The sequence below is a fragment of the Neomonachus schauinslandi genome, chromosome 7 (assembly GCF_002201575.2).
Source record: "Neomonachus schauinslandi chromosome 7, ASM220157v2, whole genome shotgun sequence".
Lineage (NCBI taxonomy): Eukaryota > Metazoa > Chordata > Mammalia > Carnivora > Phocidae > Neomonachus > Neomonachus schauinslandi.
In genome coordinates this window covers 31,194,085-31,221,028 of record NC_058409.1, presented here as the reverse complement: position 1 = coordinate 31,221,028, position 26,944 = coordinate 31,194,085, and the positions used below count along the sequence as shown (strand labels likewise).

Below are 26,944 nucleotides of genomic sequence, written 5' to 3'. Positions count from 1 at the left end.
AACAAAAGTAACTATCTCTAGAATAACTAATACTGTCTTGGGGGGTACTAAGGAAGAAGTTGTCCCTTGGTTTAAGGTTATGCTTAACGTATTCATTAAAAACAAATAACCCTAAAGACCTAGCTATAGTAGGTTGGCAACTTGGAAAATTTATATTTATATTTGGTATTAAGTGTTTTTAAAAAAGAATTTTTTTTTCAGTAAATAAGGCAATAGGTAATTTTCATGTACTTTTGAAGGAAATAAATCTTAAAGAATTTAGGATCATGTTTATCTCAATATGTAATAGAAAAGAGAAACAAATCCATTTTCCTTAAAACTAATTTTAAACAAAAACTCCCAATTTGGAGGCTTTATATTTATAAATCAGCTGTTTTATTTTACCTGAGATTGATCTTGAGAAGGTGAGGTGAGCTGAGACACATCTGTAGTAGGAACTGACAGAACATTGTTTGGATAATCCAACAGATAAGAAACAACATTAGTATGGCCACCTTTTGCAGCTTCGATGAGCATCGTCGAGCCATCCTGAGAAATTCGATGGACAAAACCATTAATCAATTATTTGTAAATTTCTTCTTACAACTGCTATAAACATTTAGTTTCTTAGCAGCCTGTCTAGAATCAAAACTCATTTATAAACAGTAATGAATATGAAGCACTGAGACCAGGCAAACACATCTTCAGTATCTTTTAATAACAATGTATACATTATTCATTTACTTATTTTTAGGTAGAATACCTTGAGTCGATGAGTAGGGTCAGCTCCATGAGCCAAGAGTAGCTCAACAACTGCCAGGTGACCTCCTGCACATGCCAGTGACACTACCGTATGATCATTATTGGCTGTAGCCCTATTCACATTGGCACCTTCAAAGAAATATAAACAGCAATCTTAGAAAAAGGTGCAATCAAGCAAGTTCACAAATACTAGCACTTTAGAGATTTTTTTTTGAAGTATGATGTAGATACAAAAAAGTGCACAAATCGTAAGTATATCGTTGAAAACTTTTCACAAAGTGAACACACCTGTGTAACCAGCACCCAGGTCAAGAAACAGAACATTATCCACATACCACAAGTCCCACACCTTGTGCCGTCTTTCAGTCACTACCCACCCTTCCAATAGTACTACTATTCTGACTTCCAAACTGGTTTTAGTTTTTGAACTTTATATGAATGAAATCATACAGTGTACTCTTGTGTCTGGCTTCCTTCGCTCAATATAATATTTGTGAGATTCATCCACAATGTTGCACGTAGCTGTAGTTCGTTCATTCAGTATCACTTTTAAAATGGAAAATCTAGAAGACTAAGATTAATAAATATATACAGGTTAATGTAAGCATCAAATAATATCATTGTATCTAACTCTCAAAATGTTGTAAAGACATTTTTTATCTACTTCTAGAATGTGGCAATATAGCCAGGTCGCAAGGTAGAGAAAACAGATTTTTTAAACAATATTTAAGAGATGTTTAATTCTTCATATTGTATATTTTAAGTGTCAGAGGGACCTGGATATGGAGAGAAGACAAGAATATCCAAAAATGTTATCTGAAAGGCTATTTAGTAAGTTGTTCAATAGCTTTGTTCATGTGACCTGAAGAAAGTCTAAATGCAAAACCCTTTCTTGGCCTCCTTTTTGATAAATTGTTTTTGACCCCTAAAAAAAATTACAACGTGCCAAAGTCTCAACTAGATAGTTATTCCTTCTTCCTTAATTCCAGACTTAGTTTCTGAAGAGAAAAATAAACCCATGGGCAAAACCAATATAATTAATTTAATTTGCAGAAATATCCAGCTGAACCTAATCCTAATTCACATAAAAGCACCTTTTGGGAAGGGCAAGCAAGACACACCAATAAACATTCTTACAGTACCAACATGAGATTATCTTTAAAGTTGTTAATAATAGATTTAGATGGGAGGATTGTTTAGCAGTTACTACAGTCTAGAAAGGCTATATAATCAATGTGTTCCTCCTCCTGACAAGTCTGATTACATGCTTAGCAGGGTTGGTGTTGGCTATGATTAGATAACCCCCTTAGTCAAGGAGCCTGAGAGAATTCCAAAGGTTACCCATCTGTTTATTATTACTTCAGTATGCTTGAGGTGAATAGCTTTTACAGACTATGTTATAACACTATGAAAAGATATGCCTTATTTGGTAGCACAAATGTGCTATTAAGAAAATCAACCTAGTTTGAATCCAATTAAAGAAGAAAAGAAGTATTTTTTTTTAATTTTATTTATTTATTAGACAGAGAGAAACACAGCGAGAGAGGGGAAAGCAGTGGCAGAGGGAGAGGGAGAACGGACTCCCCGCTGAGCAAGGAGCCCGATGTGGGACTCGATCCCAGGCCCCTGAGCCGAAGGCAGACACTTAATGACTAAGCCACCCAAGTGCCCAAGAAAAAAAGTATATTTAAAAGGATAAAATTTTATACTGCTTTCGTAGTGGCACAAAATATCTGAGTTCTGTTGGAATGTAGGTATAAAATTTTATTTATTTATTTATTTTAATAAAATTCTTTTTTTTAGGGGCTCAGTTGGTTAAGTGCCTGCTTTCAGCTCAGGTCATGATCCCAGCGTCCTGGGATTGAGCCCTGCACTGGGCTCCCTGCTCAGCAGGGAGCCTGCTTCTCCCTCTCTTCCCTTGCTGGTGCCCTCTCTTGCTATCTCTGTCACTGTCTCTGTCTCTCTCTCAAATAAATAAATAAATAGAATCTTAAAAAAATACATTTTAAAATTCTTATTTTAACAACATGACATCACCCGAGCAGACTTCCCTTGCATTTTACCATCCTACCCCAGGATCTTTCATCAAATGCTAGAGTACCTCTAACACTAAACACAGAGTTAGGCTGAACCAAATGAAATCGCTGATATTACCATTTTTGATGTATAAAATGACAGTTTGGTGGTTCAACCTAACATGGGTTTAGCAGTATTTCTCTCTTCGTTAGTGAACAGTCTTGAACTATCTCTTCACCCATCGTGCGAACTTATTTGCCTAAATATATTCTTTTTTTTTTTTTTTTAAGATTTTATTTATTTGACAGAGAGAGACACAGCGAGAGAGGGAACACAAGCAGGGGGAGTGGGAGAGGGAGAAGCAGGCTTCCCACAGTGCAGGGTGCCCGATATGGGGCTCGATCCCAGGACCCTGGGACCATGACCTGAGCCGAAGGCAGACGCTTAACAACTGAGCCACCCTGGCGCCCCTGCCTAAATATATTCTAATAATAGAACCTCTGGAGGAATATAAAAATTATACATAACACCTTGTATATGTGGTTAATTCAACTGTACAATAAACAGTAGTGCCTCCCCACCCCACCTCCCAGCAGAACTGCCTTATCATTAAGTGCTGAATAATAATCTATCTACTAAATATAGCTGGATGTTTTACATTTGGCTTTTCCAACTTTGGGTAGCAATAATATGCTGCTTAGTTGCCAAAATTCAAATTCAAAACTAATATAGAAAAATCCCAATAAGTACCTCATGAACTCTACACTTACTAAATAAAATATAGCAACAAAAGACTAGGATACAATACTTGTACTGTAGGAAAAATAGCTCTAACATAAATTGCGCCAGTTTAGGATTTTCTTTTTTCAGATATGATAGCCTCTTACTTGTGCTTCCCTTACCTTTGCTAATAAGAAACTGCACGGTGCACAAATGACCAGCTCTTGCAGCTTTCATCAAAGGTGTTCTTCCACCCTCAGATTCGTGTTCCTATTAAAGAAACAAAAAAATAATCCATCAGTGCCAATTCATTAACCATCTATTTTAAACACAGTACAAATGACATGAGAAATAAGATTTAATACTTACTGTAGCCACTTATAATACCTATCTCAATTCCTTCAAAATGTAGGATTAATTTCAGTCCAGAGTAGATGGTATAACTTTTTAAGGGCAAGTTCACTTTTGCATACCAAACAACAGCATTTAAAGATATTACTTATGTTTAGGTTGAGCCTCAAAGAGAAATAGCTGCATTTTTCTAATCCTAAAGTAAAAAAGATGTTTTCCTAACTATTCACATCAATTGTGAAAAAAGAACCTTAGTCTTACATGTGATTAAGAAGAACCTGATCTTACCATATTAGAAACCAATAAGAACACTATCACAGGACAGAAACCAGTTCTCTCTTTTTTGAAATTTTATTTATCCAGAAACCAGTCTCTAAAGAAGAACACTAAACACTATGGTATTTCAAGAGTAAAGAGAAAAGAAAAAAGGAGAAAACATACCAACAAGCAGACATTTTTTTAGACTAGAAATTAAATATGTGAATAGTGAAAGGCAAAAGCAGTTTTATAATAGCAGAAAGATTGTTACTCCTTCTAGGAAGTTTGCCAGCAAGAGAAGTGAATGATAAAACAGCTTGCTACCATCCTAATATCAAATGCCCCTAAAATGAGCTTGCTAATATGCTAAGTAGTACTGCTGGGAGAACTGTGAACTCTTATTACATTCATCTAAGTATTAAAATGTAGCTGACTGATGAGCACTGGGCGTCGTATATAAGTGATGAACCACTGAATTTTACCCCAGAAACCAATCTTGCACTGTATGTTAAGTATAAACAAATAGGGAGACTGGGTGGCTCAGTCGGTTGGGCATCTGCCTTCAGCTCAGGTCATGATCCCAGGGTCCTGGGATCGAGTCCCGCATCAGGCTCCCTGCTTGGTGGGAAGCCTGCTTCTCCCTCTCCCACACCCCCTGCTTGTGTTCCCTCTCTCGCTGTGTCTCTCTCTGTCAAATAAATAAATAAAATCTTAAAAAAAAAACTTGATAAAGAACAGTGCTTAAGTCAAGCTTTACTTCAGCTCTATTCTAATTAACTCTGAGAATCCTTTAGCTACCATAGTCAACTTAAAAATAGTGTGCTCAGGGCACCTGGCTGGCTCAGCCAGTGGACTATGCAACTCTTGATCTCTGGGGTTGAGTTCGAGTCCCACATTGGGTGTGGAAATTACTTAAAAAATAAAAATTTTTAAAAATATTTATTTATTTATTTATTTGAGAGAGAGAATAAGCAGGAGGGGCAAAGAGAGGGAGAGAAAATCTCAAGCAGACTCCAGGCTGAGTGTGGAGCCCAATATGGGGCTTGATCACATGACCCTGGGATCATGAACTGAGATGCAATCAAGAGTCAGAGGCTTAACCAGCTAAGCCAACCAGGTGTCCCTAAAAATTAAAATCTTAAAAAAATATATAGTGTGCTCTGCCAATAGGATACTTTCCAGTCTGTTTATACAACTATACCTATTGTACAACTTAGGCAAACTAACAATGAGAAATAAGTAGATTGGCAACCCAGTGGAAACTTTAAACTGGCCTGCAGGGACAAGAATTACACTCTAAAAGAGATTTAAAAATTTTTATCTTGATAGTACAGAATCTCTCAACCTCTTATAAAAATTAATTTATGTTTTGACTTCTTGTTATATATATTGATGAGATGACAATCTTTACTAACTTTAAAATATAGAAGATGGTTAATACAGGTGATGCCAAAATCATTTGGCTTTAGAATGGATTTTGAATTTACATTTAAATGTAGGCAAATCTAACATTCTGGCAACTTACTTAAAACAAAATGGAATATACATATGAAGATCTTATTCAGAAAGACCTTGAAAGTTATTCAGTTTTTCCATTTCACTTTTTTTCTGAATTATCAATGCAATCAATTACATACTGGAAATAAATTGCTCCTTTGGCAATTTGTTATTTCCACTCCTAACTCAAGGCCTTTCTGCTCAAGCTGTTCTTTCTTCCCTGTAACACTTCTCTTTTAGCTCCTTTTCATTCTTCACATCTCAAGCCAAGTGTTATTTCCTCAAGGTAGACCTCCCTGAACTTCCTGACCCAATTATTCTTTCTATTACAAATTTTCCTTGACTTATGATGGGGTTATGCACAGATAAACCCATTTTAAGTTGAAAATATCTTAAGTTGGAAGTGCATTTTATACATCTAACCTACTGAATATCATAGCTTAGCTAAACCTACCTTAAACATGCTCAGAGCATTTGCCCACAGCTGGGACAAAATCACCAAGCACAAAGTTTACTTCATAATAAAGTACTTAAAATCTCATATTATGAATGAATTCTGTACTGAAAGTGAAAAACAGAATGGTTCTATGAATTCATAATGGTTGCGAGTGCATTGGTTGTTATCCTTGGCTCACCGTAGCTGCTGCTCACTGCTGTTGCCCAGCATCCTGAGAGTATCTTACCATATATCGCCAGCCCAGGAAAATTTCAAAATTCAAAATTCGAAGTATGGTTTCTACTGAATGCGTATCACTTTTGCACCATCATAAAGTCGAAAAATCGTAAGTGAACCATCGTAAGTCCGGGACCATCTGTATGGACATAGCTATATGAACCACTCCTTCATAAGTTTCAATCATATATTAGTTTGTATAACTATTTGGCTTACATGTCTCTGCCACTAAACTGTAAGCTCCATGAGAACACCAATCATGTCCATTTTTGCTTACCATTACATACCTAATGTCTAAAACAATAAAGTGAGTGAATACGGTTTACCAAGAAGGAACCTACATGTAACTGACCTCTCAAATCTTCCCTCTTAGTACTGAGGTTTGAAGTTTTAATTTTCTACTAGGTAAATAAGAGAAAGAAAAGTTAATTTAACAAGAAATTAAGGGTAGTAGCTAAACTCAGAGTTAGACATTCATTATCTGCATTTGATAATACACTGTTACTAGAACATGGGTGGGCAATATTAACGTCACTTTTTTTTTCCTTTTTCTTTCTTTCTTATCTCTTAGGCCTAGCAGTGGCACCCGGCAGCATATCTAGGTCCTGTGAGTAATGACAAAGACAAAAGACTGTGAAAGCCCTCCTTTAGAATAAACTTTTAAAATAACTGTTAGTTCTGCATATATAAAATATTACTATAGCTCTTATAAGAAAAAACATCATAAAGTATAGTCCCAAGATCCTCACCCTAAGTTAAATTTCAAAATTCAATATACTAATAAAATTTCTGAAATAAAAGGTGTGAAAAGCTATTTTCCTTGCATTCTTTGGTTTTGAAAAACATAATTATATTTGAGAAAATGGTAGGTAAAATAATGCCCCAACTTTATAATGTATTTATATTTCATGTCCTAAAATCAATAATGTAAATCCTACAACATATGTAATTTGCCCCAAAATATCTGACCACTAAATCCTTCTCTTAAAATAGGAAATCAGGGGCACCTGGGTGGCTGAGTCGGTTGAGTGGCCAACTCCTGATTCTGGCGTGGGTCATGATCTTGGAGTCTGGGAATAGAGCCCTGCATTCGGCTCTGCGCTCAGTGGTGAGTCTGCTTGAGCCTCTCTCTCTCTCTGCCCCCCCGCCCCCGCTCTTTTGTACGCACACGCATGCGCTCTCTCTCACTGTAAATAAATAAATCTCTAAAATAGGAATCAAATTTGTATATACTACTTACTTATGAATGTTGGGTTTGTTAGCAAAGCCAATATTTGTTCAGATCAATCAAATTTTAGGATATAATTTATGGTATTTTTCCTTCATAAACACAGAAAGTTATTTTTCAAAGTTATGAACTTAAATATTGCACATTGTAACACTCTTCCTTCTCTGTTCTTGGAAACAGCTAGAACAATATAGGGTTTATTTATTCCTTGAACATTTGGTAAAACTCACCTATAAATTCATCTGAGGTTCTTCCTTTCAATGGATGGATGACTTTAAACTACAGATTCACTGTGTAATATACTTATGGTTCTACTGAGGTTTCCTATTCATGAGTCAATTTTGATAAATTTATATACTCACAGAAAAAAATCAGCATTTATTTCATGTATTGGTTGTTCATATGATTACCTTATAAATTTTAAAGATCTCTACTGTATCATATAGTTATAACTCCCTTTAAATTTCTACCATTTACCTGTGCCTTTCCCCCTTTTAAATAAAAGTCTGCCTTATTTTATCTATTTCAGTAGTTGTGTTTTGTTGTTGTTGTTAAACCAGCTTTTAAGTTTGCTTTTCTTCCCTATTTTTTATCCCTATTTTTTGTTGTTTTCTATTCTATTAATTTTGTTTTTATCTTTATTAGTTCCTTACTTCGTGGTGCTATTTGTTGTTCTTTTATTAGCTTCATTTACTTTCATTTTATATATATAAAAAAACCTTTCCTTCTAAGGTCCACTTTAGCTGTATCCTCCCACCTAAGTTTTGATGTGTAGTTTTTGTGATAATTTCTTTGTAATTTTTACTATGATTGCCTTGTTAACCCATGAATTATGTACAAGGGTTTTCTCTTCATTTTCTAGGTGAATGGGATTTTAAAAAAGGTTTTATTGTTAATTTGTAATTTTAAAGCAACAGAGATCAAAGAATTTAGTCCATGTGACTAAGGAGTTTGTTTTAAAGACTTTGTAGCCTAAAACATGGACAATTTTTAAACATGTTCCATGTATTGGAAAAGAATACATAGTATATATAGTGGAAACAGAATGTTAGCTATTTACAAGAGCAAATCTGATTTTTCTATTCTTAATAATTGTTTTATCCGTTTGATCAGCTTCATACAGAAGTCTGTGGAAAAAATCTATCACCACAAATGCAGACCTATCTTTCTTGTAACTTTGTAATTTTCTATTTTTTTTAGAAGGTAGATTATTAGTTACTATTAATAACTGACTGTTATTATCAGTTGAAGGAACATTTATCTCTAAAAATGCTTTTGGCTTAAAATCTCATTTCACTGGATATTAATGTTGCCTTACAGAACTTTTTCCATCACTTTGTCAACCTTCCCCTATCAGTTGCTTTAGATTTATCCCCTGAAGACAGAATTTGCTAGATTTTGATTTTTAATCTAATTCAAAAGTCTTTCCCTTTAACAGCTGTGTTCAATAGATTTATATTTGTTCTGATTACTGATATATTTTGCTAAAAAGAAATCTTTAAAGTTATTCAGTACCTGATCCTCCTCTCCTGAACAACACAGGGACCCTAGCATGGCTTTTCAACCTTCTAACACATCCTTCTGAATTTCATGCTATTGCTGTCTAGAATTTTAGTATTACTTTGGTTTTAAGCATAAAAATCTAGGTTTTGTATTAAAAAGTTTATATTTATAATATGTTTTACTAATTTCTTTGCTTACCGTAGCTTCCTGCATCCCACGCCTTCCTCCAGGATATATCTGTCTCCTTATTGATGTACATATCTTTTAGTAGTTCTTTTGGCAAGGATCTGAGGTGGTAAGCTCTTTCATTCTTTGTAGATCTGAAAATAAGCTTATTTTTCCTTCTCTGGAAGAGTAGTCGAGTACAGAATTCTATTTTTTTCCTTGGTATTTGGAGGATATTACTTCCCACTGTCTTCTGTGATTATTATTGTTGATGAGAATCTGTCAAAAATTTGATTGTTCCTTTGAAGTAATGCATTTTTTCCCCTCTAGTAGCTTCTAAGATATTGTTCTTTATCTTTCAAATTCTACAGTTTCATTTGTTTTACTTATTAATTTTTCAATCAAGTATTTATGTTTGGCTTCAATTTCAGAAAATTCTCTATCATTATCTCTTCAAACATTGCCTCTACTTTGTATTTCTATCCTCTCATTCAGGAACTTCAAATGTGTGGTAGAGCTTCCCAATCTACCCTCTTTTTCTCAACTTCTCTTTCATAAAATCTTCCATTTCTTGATCTTTACACTTTATTGTGTTATTTCTTGTTTAATCACCTGAGTCACTAAGTTTTTATTCAACTGTGTCCAATATACTATTTATCCCATATATTTTTTATTTCCACAACTTTCCCTCTCACAAAGTCTAAATTTTTTATTTCATACCCATCTGTTCTTAATTCATAATTATTGGCTTTTGTTTGTCTCATGTTGTTTTATGGCTACTGGTTATAGTTTAAAATAAGCATGTTTAAAGTCTTTTATTTCAATTGCCTGGGCTTGTATTCTCCGGTTTTGCTGTTTTGTTTGTTTGCTTACATTTTGACTATCTCTCCATGTAGATTTGCTCTTGGGCTTCATAATTTTTTTTGAAAAGCTCATTTTGCATGAGAGTTTTTTCTTTTATTTCTATCCACAAATTTATCCCTTCTCATCAAATGGTCTGAAAACTGCCTGAATCTGGCCCTAAAAGTCCATTTCAGCAGATCTTTCATTGGCAACGTAAACTTCTGGTCTCCTGGAGTTATTTCAGTTCTGCTCACTAAATCAAAAAATAGTGTATTCCAAGTTCTTAGTTACACTGTTGTCTTTGCATCTTCATTCTACCAAGAACAAATCATTTCTAACTGGAACTGCAGGAAGTTGCTTGCAGCTTTTTTTCCGTTTTTGTTCACAGGTGGGGCAATAAGGTCCCAGTTCCTTGCTTCAGTCAAGTAGACTAGATTTACTAGCCTGCTCCATTTGCAATGCATTCAGTCCCTACTGCCCTACAGAAATTGAAATCCCATCCCCCATAGCCCCCCTTTTTAAAAATTTTAATTCTCCTTGGGCCTATAGCTTCAGCTGTGGATCCACGCTCCATTTCTAGTCCAGTGTTCTTTAATCTTGTTTCTGACTATAGCTACATAATTTTAGCTTAGTTTGTTTTTCTCCCCTATTTTATTTATTATATCTACATACTTGAAACAATAGAGAGCAGAGAGCTTTCAAAATATACTAACACTGACTTTACCTTCTTGACTGGATGTCATTTGTACTTATATTTAACAAACTTGAGATAGCTGAAAAGGACTCATTCAACATACAATAACCTAGAAAGAGAGAACTTGGTCTTCAAAAAGAAAAGGTATTAGGAGTTTTGTGTATTCACAAATAGCTTTAGATCAAGAAAAAATAGATAAGTTTTCTAGCTTTGAATAGTAAAACTAAAAAAATATGTATATATGTTATTCCTTAATAAAAAGTTAACATATAAAAAGTGGGAGGTCATATTTAAAGTTAATTAAGGTAAGCTAATCAATAATGGTTGAAATATATTGATAAATGGATAATTAGAACTTTATAAGTTCCCTAAAATCTTATCCATGAAATATACACTGCAAAGTTCTGGTTCTGATGAATAAGCACCTAGGAGGAAATAGATGCGTTTTTTTTTTTCCCAATTGGACTTAGATAGCAAAATTTAATTTAAAATTAGGTTTATTTTTTAAAAAGTAAGTTGATTTCCTTTAAAATCACAGCCATGGACACCCAAGTTATACATCTAAGGATTTTAACTATATCAGAGACAGTACTTCTTTGAGTTGGAGAAGGAGATTGTCAAGGGAAAGACCAGAATCACAGGAGAGGGAGGGAGACTGTTTTATACTATATATGTACTAGAGGAGTCTGATGGTCTCCCCTGGGGGGTATGTTCTTCCAATCCACCACTGTATTTTAATTATTACCTTAGTGATCTGCTGTTACTGATCTTATTCATATCCCTTAGGACAACTGAGATGGAAAAAAGATTGAGGTACTACTCTAGGGCTTGTGTTTAGCTCAGTTTCTAAAAATCGCAAGTAACAAAGAGAAAAACCAAACTTACTCGGTTTGGCTGGAGGAAGAATGATGGATTATTAAGCAAAGATGGAAAAGGAAGAGAACTCAACACTGATGCAGAATAATCTACGGACTCTAGCAATGTCTCAAAGTGTGGAATATGGAAAACTTGCCATCAGAATCTCCTGGGATATCATTTAAAATGCAGATTCCCCACTTCAGATCTGCTGAATCTGAACCTCTAATAAAAGTGGGCCACAAAAGTCATTTAAAAAAGGTATCCCAAGTTTTTGAGACTTATAGCTTAGAGAGAGAGATTTATAATCATGTTTCCTTTAACCAATCTGAGGAGAGAGAAATCTTTTATTTGAAATAACACTCAGCTTTACATTTTTGATAGGAGCCTGAGATACTATACAACTGAGTAAAAATTCATATTTTCACATAATGTTTTGTGAAATATATTTAGAATGAATATAGCAACTTCTCATTCAACAAGCCAATAATGAAGATGCTTAATAAGCATTATGATTAAGAGTGGCTTGATACTGAAAAATTTATTTTAGAAGGCCTAAGCGAATTGTGATACAATCACAATTTATTCCTGATTTTAAAATTAAGCACTGCTTGCTGAGTTTAAACAAATCTCTCTGGATTAAAATGGACACTAAATTTGATTGATTCTTAAAACCACATCAGGCAGAAATTCAAAACATTTTCTAAAAAGAAATGTTTGCTTATGAATAAGCATTTACCTTCTTAAAAACCAATTTCAAAATTAAATTACAGGGGATAATTTTAACTTTATAGAAATTAATGGTATGAATAATAGAGTAAATGTTTCACTTATTTTTTTGTTTATTTGAGGATTATATAAAAAGCAATCCAATATAACTCCCTAAGTCTGAGTTTCAGATATTTGATGAACAAAGTTGAATGCAAAGGACTAGAATTTCTCTCTGTAGTATGTTGAATCTCCCAGTAAGGAAGAATGCAAACGAACTATCTGAATAAGAAAATCTATTTTCACCTAAGAAATTTTTTAGGAATACCACATAAAAAGAATACTAAGGAAGCAAACTACTAGTAACATAAATCTCTTTTTATTAGAACTTCATAATCTTTTTCAATTGAAGAAGATTTCCTTTGTCACCCAGCAAGGTCCTGGAACTTCTTGGCTGGAATTCAGATATTCAGAGTTCTGGTTACCTACAACATCTATTCCTTATGTAGTAGCTTACAAGCATCAAAGGCCTCCCTCACCTGATGCTTGGCCGGATCTATGCCCTCCAAAATAGTCTTCATGTCCTCCTGCTTGTCCTGTGAAAGGAAAAAGAAGAACTCACGGATCTTATTCCAAAAATAAAAATCACAGTTGGCCATGAAGACCTTGTGACTGGTATTTCAGGTGCTGGGCTTTGTAAACTCAGGATCTCCAACTAAAAAGATTCTCATCTATGGAGACCATAATCTCAGAAGCAGACTATGATTTTTTTTTTAAGGGTCTGATAATGTTGTTCTCTACAATATAACTTCAATATAAACTTTAACACATAGAAAAATTCTGCTGAATTACTTGAACTCATGCCTTTGTCTTTAAATACAACTAGAGCCACAGAATCAAGAGCAGTGTCTTAATATCTAACCAAGGAATATAATTAAATCAAAGAATTTGGGAATATCAGAAGTTGGGAGAAAAAGTAAGGAAAATACTATAAAGTGTTTAAATAGTTATATAGTTTTCTCCCTGATTATAAATGTCCTTAGTACTCATACTTTTCAACTAAAACAGGAACTTCCAAAGAAGCTGATATATGGAATAGATCTATTTTCTCTCAATCTAGACCTGTGACAGAGAGAAAGTACTTGAAGGTGAGACAGGGATACAGTAGAAGAAACAGCAATAAGCTTTTCAGTCACTAACCAGGATCAACTAAGTCTCCAAATAAAAGAAACATGGCCTAGAAAAGCTTCACTCTTTCTTCTTTTTTTTTTTTTAACTTAAAAAAAAAAATTTATTTATGTATTTTAGAGAGGGAAAAAGAGCAAATGCACGCCCGAGCACTTGCGCAAACGCAGCATGCACAAGGGGAGGGGCAGAGGAAGGGGGAGAGAATCTCAAGTGGACTGCCCGCTGAGTAGGGAGCTCACAGGTGCGGGGGCAGGGCTCATCTCATGACCCTTGAGATCACGACCTGAGCTGAAATCTAAGTCTGGCGCTTAACCACCTGAGCCACCCAGGCGCTCCAAGAAAACTTCACTCCTAAGTCACTGCTACCTCTTACTTGGGTGATGTGCTTATTACGGGGATGTATGCTCCTATGGTAAAGATCTGGTGAGAAAATATGCTGAGAAAACTATGTAATTTGAAGAAGCTATCAGGATTCACTTCCTCTCCCTGTCCCATCCCCACATGATGTTCAACAAATAGCAAGCCTCATTCCAATACAAATAATAAGCACAGAGTATCCAACAGAGAACCTACTAAGAAATTCCTACAAAAATGGAAACAATAAAATTTTAGTCAAATATCCCCTATACTTCCAAATAAATTAAAGAGAACCTGAACTCTTTAAATAACCGAACAAAGTGATATAACAACAAGAAGAGATCTAAAAGTAAGTTGGAAGAAAGAACAGAAGAAACTTAAGTAATAATGAAATAATGAAACTACGAAAACCACATAGAAGCAGAAATGTACAGAAAAATAGTGACCTGGAGGATGGGCTTAAGAAAAACAATTCAGAGGAAAAAAGAAATGCAAAGAATTAGACATAAAGATAAAAGAAACAAGAAAAATCCAATATACGAACAATAAATAACCCAGAAGAAAACAATAGAAAAAGAAGCATTCAAGGATATAATACAAGAAAACTGAAGGAGAGGGAGAAGACCTAAGAGGATGACCTAAACTTCTTACTAGTTTCCAGGAAAAATTAATATATAATAATAAACACCAAGACATATTCTGATGAAATCACAGAGGTTTAAAAAAGTATAATGAAAGACTCTTATGATAATCCAGGCAAAAAAGGGAAGTTACTTACACATAATGGGGAATATTCTAGCAAGCTTTGGAAATATTCAGTACCAGAAGACAGTAGAATAGAGGGTTTAAAACTTTGAGGAAAAAAAAGAAGGAATTCAATAATTCTATATATAGCTACATTCATTTATAAATACAACATATAGTAGTCTCAAAAATGCAAGCACCTGTGAATTCATTTTTTGGGAGAGGAAAGTAAATTCAAATCAAAATACCAACATCAGCCAGCCAAAAGGTGAGTCAGGTTTAGGAACTTATGAATTATGAGGCTACATACTACAAAACAGTAGTATGATAAACACTGAAACCCCTAAATATACAGTTAAACAACTGTGAGAAATACTGTCAAAAAACAGACTGCAAATATAAATGTTATAAAATCATGACAATGCAAAAATAAAATATGCAAATACTATGGTGGAAGATACATTATTCTCCTCTTTCAGAATGAAGTAAATAGATATTGTCTGAATATCTGATTTTTTTGAAAAAATCAATGTTAAGGAAATTAAAAAATATTTCAAAATTTGCATTTGTAGATGATGTCTGAATACTCTTTCAGAAAGTAACTTTACACCTGTGTTTTATGTAGTTCACAAAAGCTTTGAGAGCAATTAATAAGCAGCTCAGAGAGCTAGTTGGAACACAGAAAGATTTTTTAGATAAAACAAACACGGGGACTATGGTCAAAGATTAGAAAATTAAACCATCCTGAAAGAAAGAAAGAAAGAAACGAAACAAAGAAAAAGAAAGAACTCTAATTCATATTAATAAAAATGTGGGGAATCAGGTCTCAACTGTTAACAGAGATGCAGACTGGTTCAGCATTTTTGAACAATTTGGCAGCAGCTATCAAAATTTTAGATGTGGATCCTCTGATAACCAGTAATTTCATTTCTAGGAATTTATCCCTACAGATATATTCACAAAAGTAGCAAAGATACATAAATATGTTTAACAATACTTAGTGTAGCACATTTATAATACTTAAGAACTGTAATAACCCAGAAGTTTATGAATAAATAAATGGTCAATAAATTACAGAGAACCCTGGGTACCCGTGAAAAAGAATGAGAAATCTATAGGAACTAACACAGAAAAATATTATAAGAAAAAAGTTAGAGAAGAGTATATGTGATAACAAATCCATTCATATAAAAAAAGACATACGCTCACATACATGGACTATATATATGCTTGGGGTATAGAAACGTCTAGAAGGACAAATAACATATTGCTGAAATTCAAAAAGAAAATTTATGAAAGAGGACCTGGTCCACATTTCTATTTCATAAGATTTAATATAGATAAATTAATCTTTTTTTTTTTTTTTAAAGATTTTATTTATTTATTTGAGACAGAGAGAATGAGATACAGAGAGCATGAGAGGGAGGAGGGTCAGAGGGAGAAGCAGACTCCCTGCCGAGCAGGGAGCCCGATGCGGGACTCGATCCCGGGACTCCAGGATCATGACCTGAGCCGAAGGCAGTCGCTTAACCAACTGAGCCACCCAGGCGCCCCTAGATAAATTAATCTTTTAAAACCTTTTGAGGGAAGTCCATATCAAATCTCATTTCAAAGGAAATAAATTCCACGAATAAGAACCAGAGAGTGTTAACACATCCATGTCCAAGTCACTTAGTTTCAATTTCAACTATTCTAAAAAAAAGCTCAGAAAGTTCATTTGGCTGGTAGAATACAATCCAAGGAAAGCAAAAAGAGTCAGAGAGCCTACTATATGGTTAGGATGCAAATCAGTGATAGACCATTATGACATATTCAAAGTGCCCAATTTCCTCATCAGTGCCAAAGTGCTTCAACTTTAATAAAATATTAAAAATGTAAAAAAAAATCCTTAAAAGCTATGGTCAACACTATGGAGAAAATCAGTACAGTAAAAAACCAAAATTCTATCTCAGTAAGGAATTATACAAAGCAGTGAACATTGATAACTGTTTCTATCAACATATGTGACTTTTTATCATACACACAGAAAATATCTCTGGAAGGATACCGGAAATGAACATTATTGACAACGGAGAGGGCAAGTAGGTGCCCACAGGCCACTTTTATTTTGAATTTTGAATCATGTAAAGATATCACCTATTTAAAACTAAGAAAAAAATTTTCAATTATAAACTTTTTTAAAAAACAACAATTTAGCCACAATAACAAGGAAAATAAGAATTGGTACAAAACCAACTTCTACTCAATATGGCAAAGACACCATAATTAGCAATGCTGTGTACCTACCACACTTCCTTAGGTTGGTTCTATTTATTTATAACTGATCCATTTAATCTAAAACAGATTCATTGTGAACATAAAGAAAAAAACATGCTCTATCTCATGTCCTTGGTATTCTCTCCCTCTTCCACCCCTACTTCCAAGGTGGCAAACATCTTAAAGTAAAATGGCATTCTAAATTCCTTGTGTCTCATTGAACACTGCCTGTGTATACTTGAAAGCCAAAGCTATAAAAATAATCCTACATAAAGGACATTTTGAAAAGTTTTAAGGTATGTAAGATGAGAAGATGTAACACAAGTTTATCCCGCTACTTGATATAAACTTTAACTGCAAGGAAAAAAAAAGAATGTATTCATAATTGAATAATTCCAAAGATAACTGAGAGACTTATAATCTTGAGGAAATAGTTCATTTAAAATAAAAATCCATGTCAAGGAAACTCTTCCTACTTCTTTAGCAGTATTTAAGTAGAATAAAATATTAATAGATGACTTAGGATCGACGAGGTAATGATTTAGCATTATAATGCCAGATTATTCTTTATTGGGGTAGCCTTACTAAGTCAATTGTGTATTTTAGGGATTAATAATTTTTTTTTTAAGTAGACTCCCAAACTCATGACCCTGAGATCAAGACCTGAGCTGAGATCAAGAATCGAATGCTTAAAAAAGAGTCAAATTCTTAACTGACTGATCCACCCAGGTGCCCCAGGGATAACTTTTATCTATTAAGATAATCTATAAAATATTTTATGACAAGTTAAATCTGCTATTAATTATAATCAACACCCAAAATAATGTTTGGGGTAATTAAAATAGATCTAAAATATATAAATATTTTAAGAGAGAGAATAATTTATATAATACTTAGGACCATTATTAGTAATGATGGTTTATAATCTTAAAAATTCATTTTCTTTAAGATCTCATAGCACTTTACACATTCTTGGACTATCAAAACACTCAAGATCATCTAGTCCATCCAGTACCTCCAAATAGGTAATTCACTTGTTCTTCAGAAATCACAAAATTAGATTTCTTAAGTCAGGTAGTTAAAGATCATCTGGTCTAAACCCCTCATATAAAAAGGAAAAGGAAGAAGAGGAGGAGGTGAGGAAGAAGAGAAGGAAAAGAAACAAAGAAGCCTGGACAATTTAAAAGTCATTTGCCCAAGGATACCCAGCAGAGCCAAAGAAAGAATATTTACATGACTTGGTAAAATAGCTCAGAAAATAATACTAAATTTCATTTTACAGATGGGAAGATTGAAGCAAATGTTTGCTTATTGTATTAATCAGTGATTTGATGGCTATACTGAAAACTTAGATGTCCTGTCTAATGTTCCATAGCATTGGTTCTTTTTATTTATTTATTTTTTTAAAAGATTTTATTTATTTTCTTGACAGAGAGAGACACAGCGAGAGAGGGAACATAAGCAGGGAGAGTGGGAGAAGGAGAAGCAGGTTTCCCGCCAAGCAGGGAGCCCGATGCAGGGCTCAATCCCAGGACCCTGGGATCATGACTGGAGCCGAAGGCAGATGCCTAACAGACTGAGCCACCCAGGCGCCCCCTTTTTTTTTAGTTCTTTTTAAACAACTAAGTGTAGCCTTTGCCACTCATTAGACTTCCATTCAGATATAGGATTATAGGATATCTTACATAAGCCTTTCTTCCTATAGTAAGTTCTACTTTCAAGTAGCAATGCTGGCCTATAAAATGCTAAGTTGGGTCACTAAATCTCTCTATATAAACATAACTAGAATGTACTTACATTCCCTAATACCTATGTTAGTTGTTTATCATAGGAAGTACTCCTTGAGTTCGGAACTTATTGATCAGTTATACTACAATTACCTCTTCTAGAAATGAAAGGCCAAGGAGTTGGAGACTTATTTAACTGATTTATATATCACTCTTTCTCTCATTTCAAATTCAGCTTTGCTGGTAAATATATGTGAAGGAAATTCTACAGATGACAATTATTTCTTCTATCTTACCAAATGTACCAAAGTTTTAATACTAAAATTAACATGTCATGATGAAAAGAGTAAGATTCTATCATCTTCACAAATGGTTTGGAAAACATAAACACCAAATCAAAACACCTCTGACATGTTAGTCAACACAAAGTCAAAATTAAAAGCAAGCAAGAGAAAAAAAGCAGAGTTTTACAATCAAATCAAACTGCTGAATAGTTAACAATGCAAATTCTCCACCTTGAACCTGAAAAGTAATAGTATTAAGACTGTGGTAAAAGAAATCAAGCCATAAGTGCTTTAGCTAAAGCTAGCTAGCTACAGAGACGAGAATAAGTATGAAATACTAAAACTTTGCCTTCTGGTCTAAAGACTAGTAATTGGGGAAAATAACCTAGAGTAATAAAGAACACGAGAGTAGTGTCTAAAAGACTATAGGAGTTGCGTCAATTTCAGTTATGAAAAGGTGTTATTAGTAATTTCTGATCAAAGTGTTCAGTATCAAATGTGTGAGGACACAAATAATATGAAAATTCCTTTACAGAGAAAAAAGATTAAGTAGTTTCCAAAGGAAGTTTTTTTAAAAAAATACTTCTTTTAGATTTTAAGTAATGCTAATGCATTTTAATACAAATTTTCTTACAGTGGGTTTACATCATATACCTATAATCATATCAAATACTAAAAATAAACCCGGGCCCAATAAACAAAGATGCTATGCAGAGAAAGAAAACACATAAAGGAATAATGTTTATTTCAATATACAATGATTCCCATTACTGTGGTAATAAAAGATGCCAACATCAGGAAGATATGAATTAGGTGATCTGCTCACAGTTTTCTACTCACAGAGTAGTTAAAGTGATTCTGCACGCTAAACAGGGAGAATTTTCAAAAAATTCTGGAATTAATGAACAATTTTTAATTTAATTTTTTATTTTCCAAAAGTACATTTTAAGTGGCCCATTTAAGGATACTAATCAAGTCCCAAAGTTTTAAATAGATTATTCAAATTTATTCACTTATTAAAAAGTTAGATAAGCTACATATCAATTACAACCTCTAAATATGATATTCAGTATAATATCTATATATAAATTTATTTTAAAATATTTTTAAAACTAGAAAAAGTGACATTTTTAAATAACTAAGTTTCAAATTAGAACATGCACGTATTTTGAGGATCTACCTGAAAATGCTCAAGTATGCCACCAGTTCTAGCTGAGACTTTTTTAAAAGCAATCAATAAGAAAATTTCTAGATTTCCCTTAAAACTAAGTCCTCCAATTATACCTACTATACATTTAGAATGAAAAGCCATAAAAGTTTTCAGTTTCATCTCAGGCAACAATACAAGAAAACCAAATTGTTGCATTAAAAGTTTTTTAAACCATAATTAATATCCTAACTGATTCTGGTACAAGATATTTTAAAGAATGAGAAACAATAGCTTTTAAGCTCCTTTTTACAAACTATAATACCAAAACCTTGAACTGTGGCCAAAGTTAGGCTCTAAAATCTAACAAAGCATAGGGGTTGGTTCAGACTGTGTCTGAAAGGTTGACTTGTAAATTCTTATTTAAAACTGAAGGTAAAAATAGTTCCCCCCAAAATGAAGGTTCTCGGCCAGCCCACACTCACAAAAAATTCAGTTAACTTAAACAACTAACAAATACAGGTATCAGAACACACCAATGGGATGCCAGGGATAGAATGGGAGTGGAGAGTCTTCTATCTGCAAAGCAATGGAGGAAATTAGTACAGCCCAAAACAGATACTTGGAGGTGGCAGCAAAGAATGGAGGACAAGAAAGATGCTACTGCCTTGTAAGGTCCAGCTAGTAACAGTCACTTTTTCTCAGGATTCAGATTGATCTGCCTACTTACTCACTTATTTTTGATTATGTCTTGTTTCCCCCACTGGCTTACACACCAAGTTTATTTATAGGTTTTAAATACCAAACTTCTTATACTTTCCCATATTTGTCACATTTTATATAAAGAACGAGTACTGCTTATTAATCAGGAAAAGAACTAATATGAAAATTGAAATGTCTCTCTCCACAGATAGCAAAAGCATGGAACAAGCAATATATTTTTAAAATTAAAATATATGAAGTTATTCAAAAGAAAAAAAAAGCTATGCACATGAAGTTACTAAATCTAACAGTATAACAGTGAAAAATGTAAAGCAAGTCAAAAGTTCAATAATAAGTGAATGATTATGGTTCATTAACTTAACAGAAGAGCTATAAATATAGAGACTATGTAGCAATATGGAAAAGATTATGATAGAATGCACAGTGGAAAAAAGAGAAAACAACTATATTACACCATGGTTACAATTACACATAAATATGAATGCAAAGATAGATTGCAAAATAGAATAAACAATTATATTAGAATAACAATACTACCCTTCTACTTAATTAAGATATATATTTATCTGAGCCACTTTTTTAACCATACATTTGGAATGTAAAATAGTATGATAAATTCAAATCTTTCTATCTGTTCATTTAAAGTAATTCTTCTGAGGAACTCTAATCACATTCTGTTTATGTAATTCCAGAAGACTACAGAAATAAAACATTTAAAAATATTTCATAATACATTTTTAACTCAAAATCAGTAAGGTTTTGCTATATATTAGATTCTCAAAATCTCTGCTATAAATACATTCTCTTAGGTTAGTCGAAATCATTAAGGTTTTGCTATATATTAGATTCTATTTAACAGATAGTTCCTCTTTTTACTATTTAATATTTTCAGAATAATTCTCAAAATATTAAGAAAATGACTCTGCCATAGAAAAATGGAAAGAAGAGAGAACCAGATAAGAATTCAGAGGATAAGAATATTAAACTCTGCATATAGCTTTTATGCTATATCCTAATTTCTTTAAGTGATCAAATACTTCAATTCTTAATTTTTATGGATAACCCAAAGCAAGTCTAAAAAAGGAAAGAAGGCAGAAGGTTAAGATCTACTTAATATATCATTCTGCATAATTTTCAAGCAAAAAAGGTACACCTCTCAGAAATTCTAACTGATGGGGCAGATCCTGATTGATAAGAATGAATCCTATTGTTATCATTATAATATTTAGTATCAGTAGAAATAATGATAAATAGCATAATCATACTATACATTTATGTTAACCAATAATTATTTTCCAACAATGTTCTCAGGTATCTGTAGGAATGTCTGTTACTTGAAATGGTTTAAAAGGCAATATTTGCACAGTTTTTTCTAAATAACTTTAACATATTGGTTCTCTACAACTGACATGTGCACGTCTCACATAGATTTTTAAGAAATATATATAAGAAAATTTGGAGACAAACTCTAAAAAGCAGTTTAAAGTACCCTCACAAAACAAAAATTAGTCAAAGCACACATTTCATCAAGAAGCATGAACCTTTCAAGTGAAAAACTATTTACAATTCCCCACAGTTGTGAAGATTATTACACATATGAACCTGCCATCTAATTTGAAATTTTGAAAAGCCAAAATAGAAAACACTAAGAGAAGAGAAAACGAATAGAATGCTGTAATACTGTTGTTAGGAAGAGGACAGTAGCTTTGTTGTCAAAAGTCAAACAAATTAAAGAAACAAAAGAAATCAAAGTGATTTGATACGTTATTCTATTTTGTAAACATATCACTAAAATTATGATATGTCTAATAAAGAGCAGTTTAAAAAGTTCAGGAAAGTCAAATGGGACTGAGGTGAGTAGAAGAAACCAACTAATAGTTTTACCTAGGAAAGAAAAGGTATGCCCTATTAAAAACTAAGTACTTTCATATATATTCAATGAACTCAACTATAATAACTTTTTTAAAAGTTATTTTCTACAAAATATGCAAACTATTGATCTGCTTTACAAGTGTTTTCTGAATGTTAAAAATAAATGAATATCAACATTCACAAAATAAATAAATAAATAAGTAAAAATATCTTACTAAATCGGCCCCTGCTTGAAGTAAAACATCTGCAACATCCGTATGTCCATTTTCGCAAGCATAGGTTAAGGCTGTGTCTCCTGTTGCTGTTGTAGCATGAACATTAGCACCTAGCCAGCAAAAAAACCAAACATTTACTTTGTAAACTGTAAAACTATATTAAATAGTCCAATTTTGCAATTTGATGAAATTGACGAATTCAAATATTAAAATATCATAAAGTATTTTAAGTATCCTATTTTTCTTTTATGCATTTAGGCACACAGAAAGGAACCATACTGGGGCGCCTGGGTGGCTCATTCGGTTAAGCATCTGCTGTCAGCTCAGGTCATGATCCTAGGCGTCCCAGGATCAAGCCCCACATCAGGCTCCCTGCTCAGTAGGGAGGAAATCCAAGAGACAAAAAACAAGTAAAAGAAAATAATGGAGATGGAATTGGCAAAATCCACACTGTGGGAAGCCTAAAGGATAAACATTCCATTTCTTCAGTCAAAGCTTGCAAGGAAATAGAAAGATGGGAGGGGAGCCCACAGGCAAAAGAGACTTAAGAGACATTGATCAACAGTTGTTGTATAAATCTTACTTGAATCTTGATTCAAAAAGTCATTAAAAACACACATACATATTTGTAAGAAAAATAGGAAAACTGCTTAGACATTTAATAATACTAAGGAATTATTATTTTAAAAATTTTAGGTAGGAAAATGATATTATGGTGATTTTTTAAAGATTATCTTTCAGAGATACATATTAAAACATTTATTGATCATTTATAGAAATAAATTTATTTTTTAATAATTTATTTCAAATTAAAAAATTAAATTTTAAATTTAAAAATGTTTCTCTAAACATATATGGTGGCAGATGTCCACTAGACTTAAGTGTTGATCATTTCACAATATATACAAATAACAAATCATTAGGTTGTACACCTGAAACTCATGTTAGATATATCAATTACATCTCAATAAAAAACAATTGTATAAAGATAAATGGGGGATATGAAAGAGTACAGATGAAATGAGACGGGCCATAAATTAAAAATTGGTAAAGCTGGGGAATGGTTTCTTAGGGTTCATTATACTATTTTCTTTTCTTTTTTTTTTTTTAAAGATTTTATTTACTTATTTGACAGAGAGAGACACAGCAAGAGAAGGAACACAAGCAGGGGGAGTGGCAGACAGAGGGAGAAGCAGGCTTCCCGCTGAGCGGGTAGCCCGATGCGAGGCTCGATCCCAGGACCCTGGGATCATGACCTGAGCTGAAGGCAGACGCTTAACAACTGAGCCACCCAGGCGCCCCTATACTATTTTCTATGTTTGAAAAAATGCCATAACAAAAAGGTTCTTCAATTTTTAAAAATGTAGAGGCAATATATTAAAAAAACCTATTTTTTTTTTTTTTTTAGTGCTACACTCTAAGAAGAACTTCATGTAAATTAAGCACACTCTTTAAACTGGAAAAAAAAAATTTATAGTGATCATATAAAAAAGTGATTCTCAAACCCCTGAGATAGCTCTGGAAACTATATACTTCAAATTAGCATAAGTAGCTAAATGAGACTCCATGGTGGTACAACAGAAAAAACAAAGTCCAGAGTTCTAAGTATGAACATAAGCTCTGTCACTTATTAGCTTGGTTGCCTTAGGGTAACATGATTGTGTGTTGTTTCCATACCTGTAAGAATCTGTTTAATATTTCTTACTATACAGGGACCAGTGGTAATTAATAGAGATAACATAAGAGCTGAGCAGAATGTCTTGGTATTCAATAATTTCTTTTTTTTTTTTTTAAAGATTTTATTTATTTATTTGACAGAGAGAGAGATAGCGAGAGCGGGAACACAAGCAGGGGGAGTGGCAGAGGGAGAAGCAGGCTTCCCACTGAGCAGGGAGCCCGATGCGGGGCTTGATCCCAGGACTCTGGGATCATGACTTGAGCCAAAGGCAGACGCTTAACGACTGAGCCACCCAGGCACCCCGGTATTCAATAATTTCTTATTAAACATTTATCCCTTCTTTTAAAAGCCTCTTACAATAAGACTTTATGTAGAGGGACGTGGGAAGACTGTGGAAAGGTAACCACTGGTAGAGGACTCCTGAAGGGGACAAAGACAGTTGCTGAAAATGCTGGAGGTACAATGACTGAATAATGCATACATTAACTTCAGTGATTAATAATATTTGAGTCACGGGACGCCTGGGTGGCTCAGTCGGTTAAGCGTCTGCCTTCGGCTCAGGTCATGATCCCAGGGTCCTGGGATCAAGTCCCGTATTGGGCTCCCTGCTCTGCGGGGAGCCTGCTTCTCCCTCTGCCCCTGTCTCTCTCTCTGTCTCTCATGAATACATAAAAAAAATAAAATCTTTAAAAAAAAAAATAATAATAATATTTGAGTCAGGGGAGAGGCCAGCTTGTATGATTGGTCTATGCTTTTGTTCAAAAACTACACAATCATCTGAACCATTAACAATCCTAAGAAATTATTTCAATAATAAATCAAAGGAAAAATTGAGGGTGGGCTATAATGAAATTAATGTTAACAGTAAAAGCTTAAAAATGTTGAATAAAGTTTTGCTAAATATTTTATTATCCTTTACATATTAATTTCTTCATATATCTTTTTTTTTTTTTAAGATTTTATTTATTTATTTGACAGAGAGAGACACAGTGAGAGAGGGAACACAAGCAGGGGGAGTGGAGAGGGAGAAGCAGGCCTCCCGCAGAGCAGGGAGCCCGATGCGGGGCTTGATTCCAGGACTCCGGGATCATGACCTGAGCCGAAGGCAAACGCTTAACGACTGAGCCACCCAGGTGCCCCTTCATATATCAAGTTTTAAACAATGTTAGACATGGATAAAAAGAAAAATTTTATATTATTTCTTTTTTTTTTAAAGATTTTATTTATTTATTTATTTGACAGAGAGAAATAGCGAGAGAGGGAACACAAGCAGGGGGAGTGGGAGAGGGAGAAGCAGGCTTCCCGCAGAGCAGGGAACCTGATGCGGGGCTCAATCCCAGGACCCTGGGATCATGACCTGAGCTGAAGGCAGATGCTTAACAACTGAGCCACCCAGGTGCCCCCCCAAAATTTTATATTATTTCTAAAATACATATAAAGGTATATTTCTATCTGGATCAGTTTTTTCCTGGTATATATATATATATTTTTTTTTTAAGATTTTTATTTATTTATTTGTCAGAGAGAGTGTGAGCACAAGCAGGGGGAGAAGCAGGCAGAGGAAGCAGCAGGCTCCCTGCTGAGCAAGGAGCCCGGTGCAAGACTCGATCCCAGGACCCTGGGATCATGACCTGAGCCGAAGGCAGATGCTTAACCGACTGAGCCACCTAGGTGTCCCTCTGGTATATTCTTTATATGCTATAAAACTACAAATATTTTATGTAAAACTACTTATTTCTTCCTATTGCTTACCAATGCATAAAGCACAAATTATTTTAAAACTAAGTAATTCTGCCAAAAATTAAATTCCCACTCGTTCTTTTTTTTTCTCTTAAGAAAAATGTCAAGAAATGAACAGGCTTAAAAGTATCAAACTATAACCTCTATAATGTCATCCCCACCTCCACTTACTAACAGAGACTAAGAGGAACTAACTTCTCCCTTCCAGAAGCCACAAACTATTCAATGGAGAGAGAAGGTTGATGAGAAAGTTATGGTCATGAAGCAAAAATTAGTAACAATAAGAAAATGTTTTAAAGATGACATTTTTAGAGATTTAGGAGCCTAAGAAGAGCAGTCAAATTGTGGAGCTGGCTTTCAACTTTTGTAGATATGAAAAAGTTAAGGTTAACTGATAAAGTTATGAAAGCAATTTAAAAGCCTTTTTCTAAAAGGCATTTTTAAATCCACATACCAGCAGCCAATAAATATTTAACCAACTCGAGGTGTCCCTCCTGTGAAGCCTCCATCAGAGGTGTGGAGCAGCCGAGTTCTATATCAGCCCCTGCCTTAATCAAGAAGTCTGCAACTTCAGAAAATCCTCCACAGCAAGCCAAGGTCAGAGCAGTTTCTTGGGTTTCTTCTGTCTGGGCATTTATATTTGCTCCTAAGAGGAAAGCATAAAAATTGATAAAACTAGCTACAACACTTAATGATAAAAATGTTCTAAATTGTGTTAATCATCTCTCCCTACTTCTGGGATTCCTTCTAGAGTACTAATA

At 33.9% G+C, this 26,944-nt stretch overlaps 1 protein-coding gene across 1 annotated transcript in view; it reads right to left on the bottom strand.

Moving 5' to 3' along the window:
• Positions 1-26,944, bottom strand: part of LOC110591113 (ankyrin repeat and KH domain-containing protein 1) — a 123,912-nt gene that overhangs the window by 42,769 nt on the left and 54,199 nt on the right. Inside the window, 5 exon segments of the mRNA XM_021702015.2 lie at positions 385-528; positions 743-870; positions 3,660-3,747; positions 22,766-22,875; positions 26,638-26,829. Of these exon segments, the coding sequence (XP_021557690.1) occupies positions 385-528; positions 743-870; positions 3,660-3,747; positions 22,766-22,875; positions 26,638-26,829 (662 nt within the window).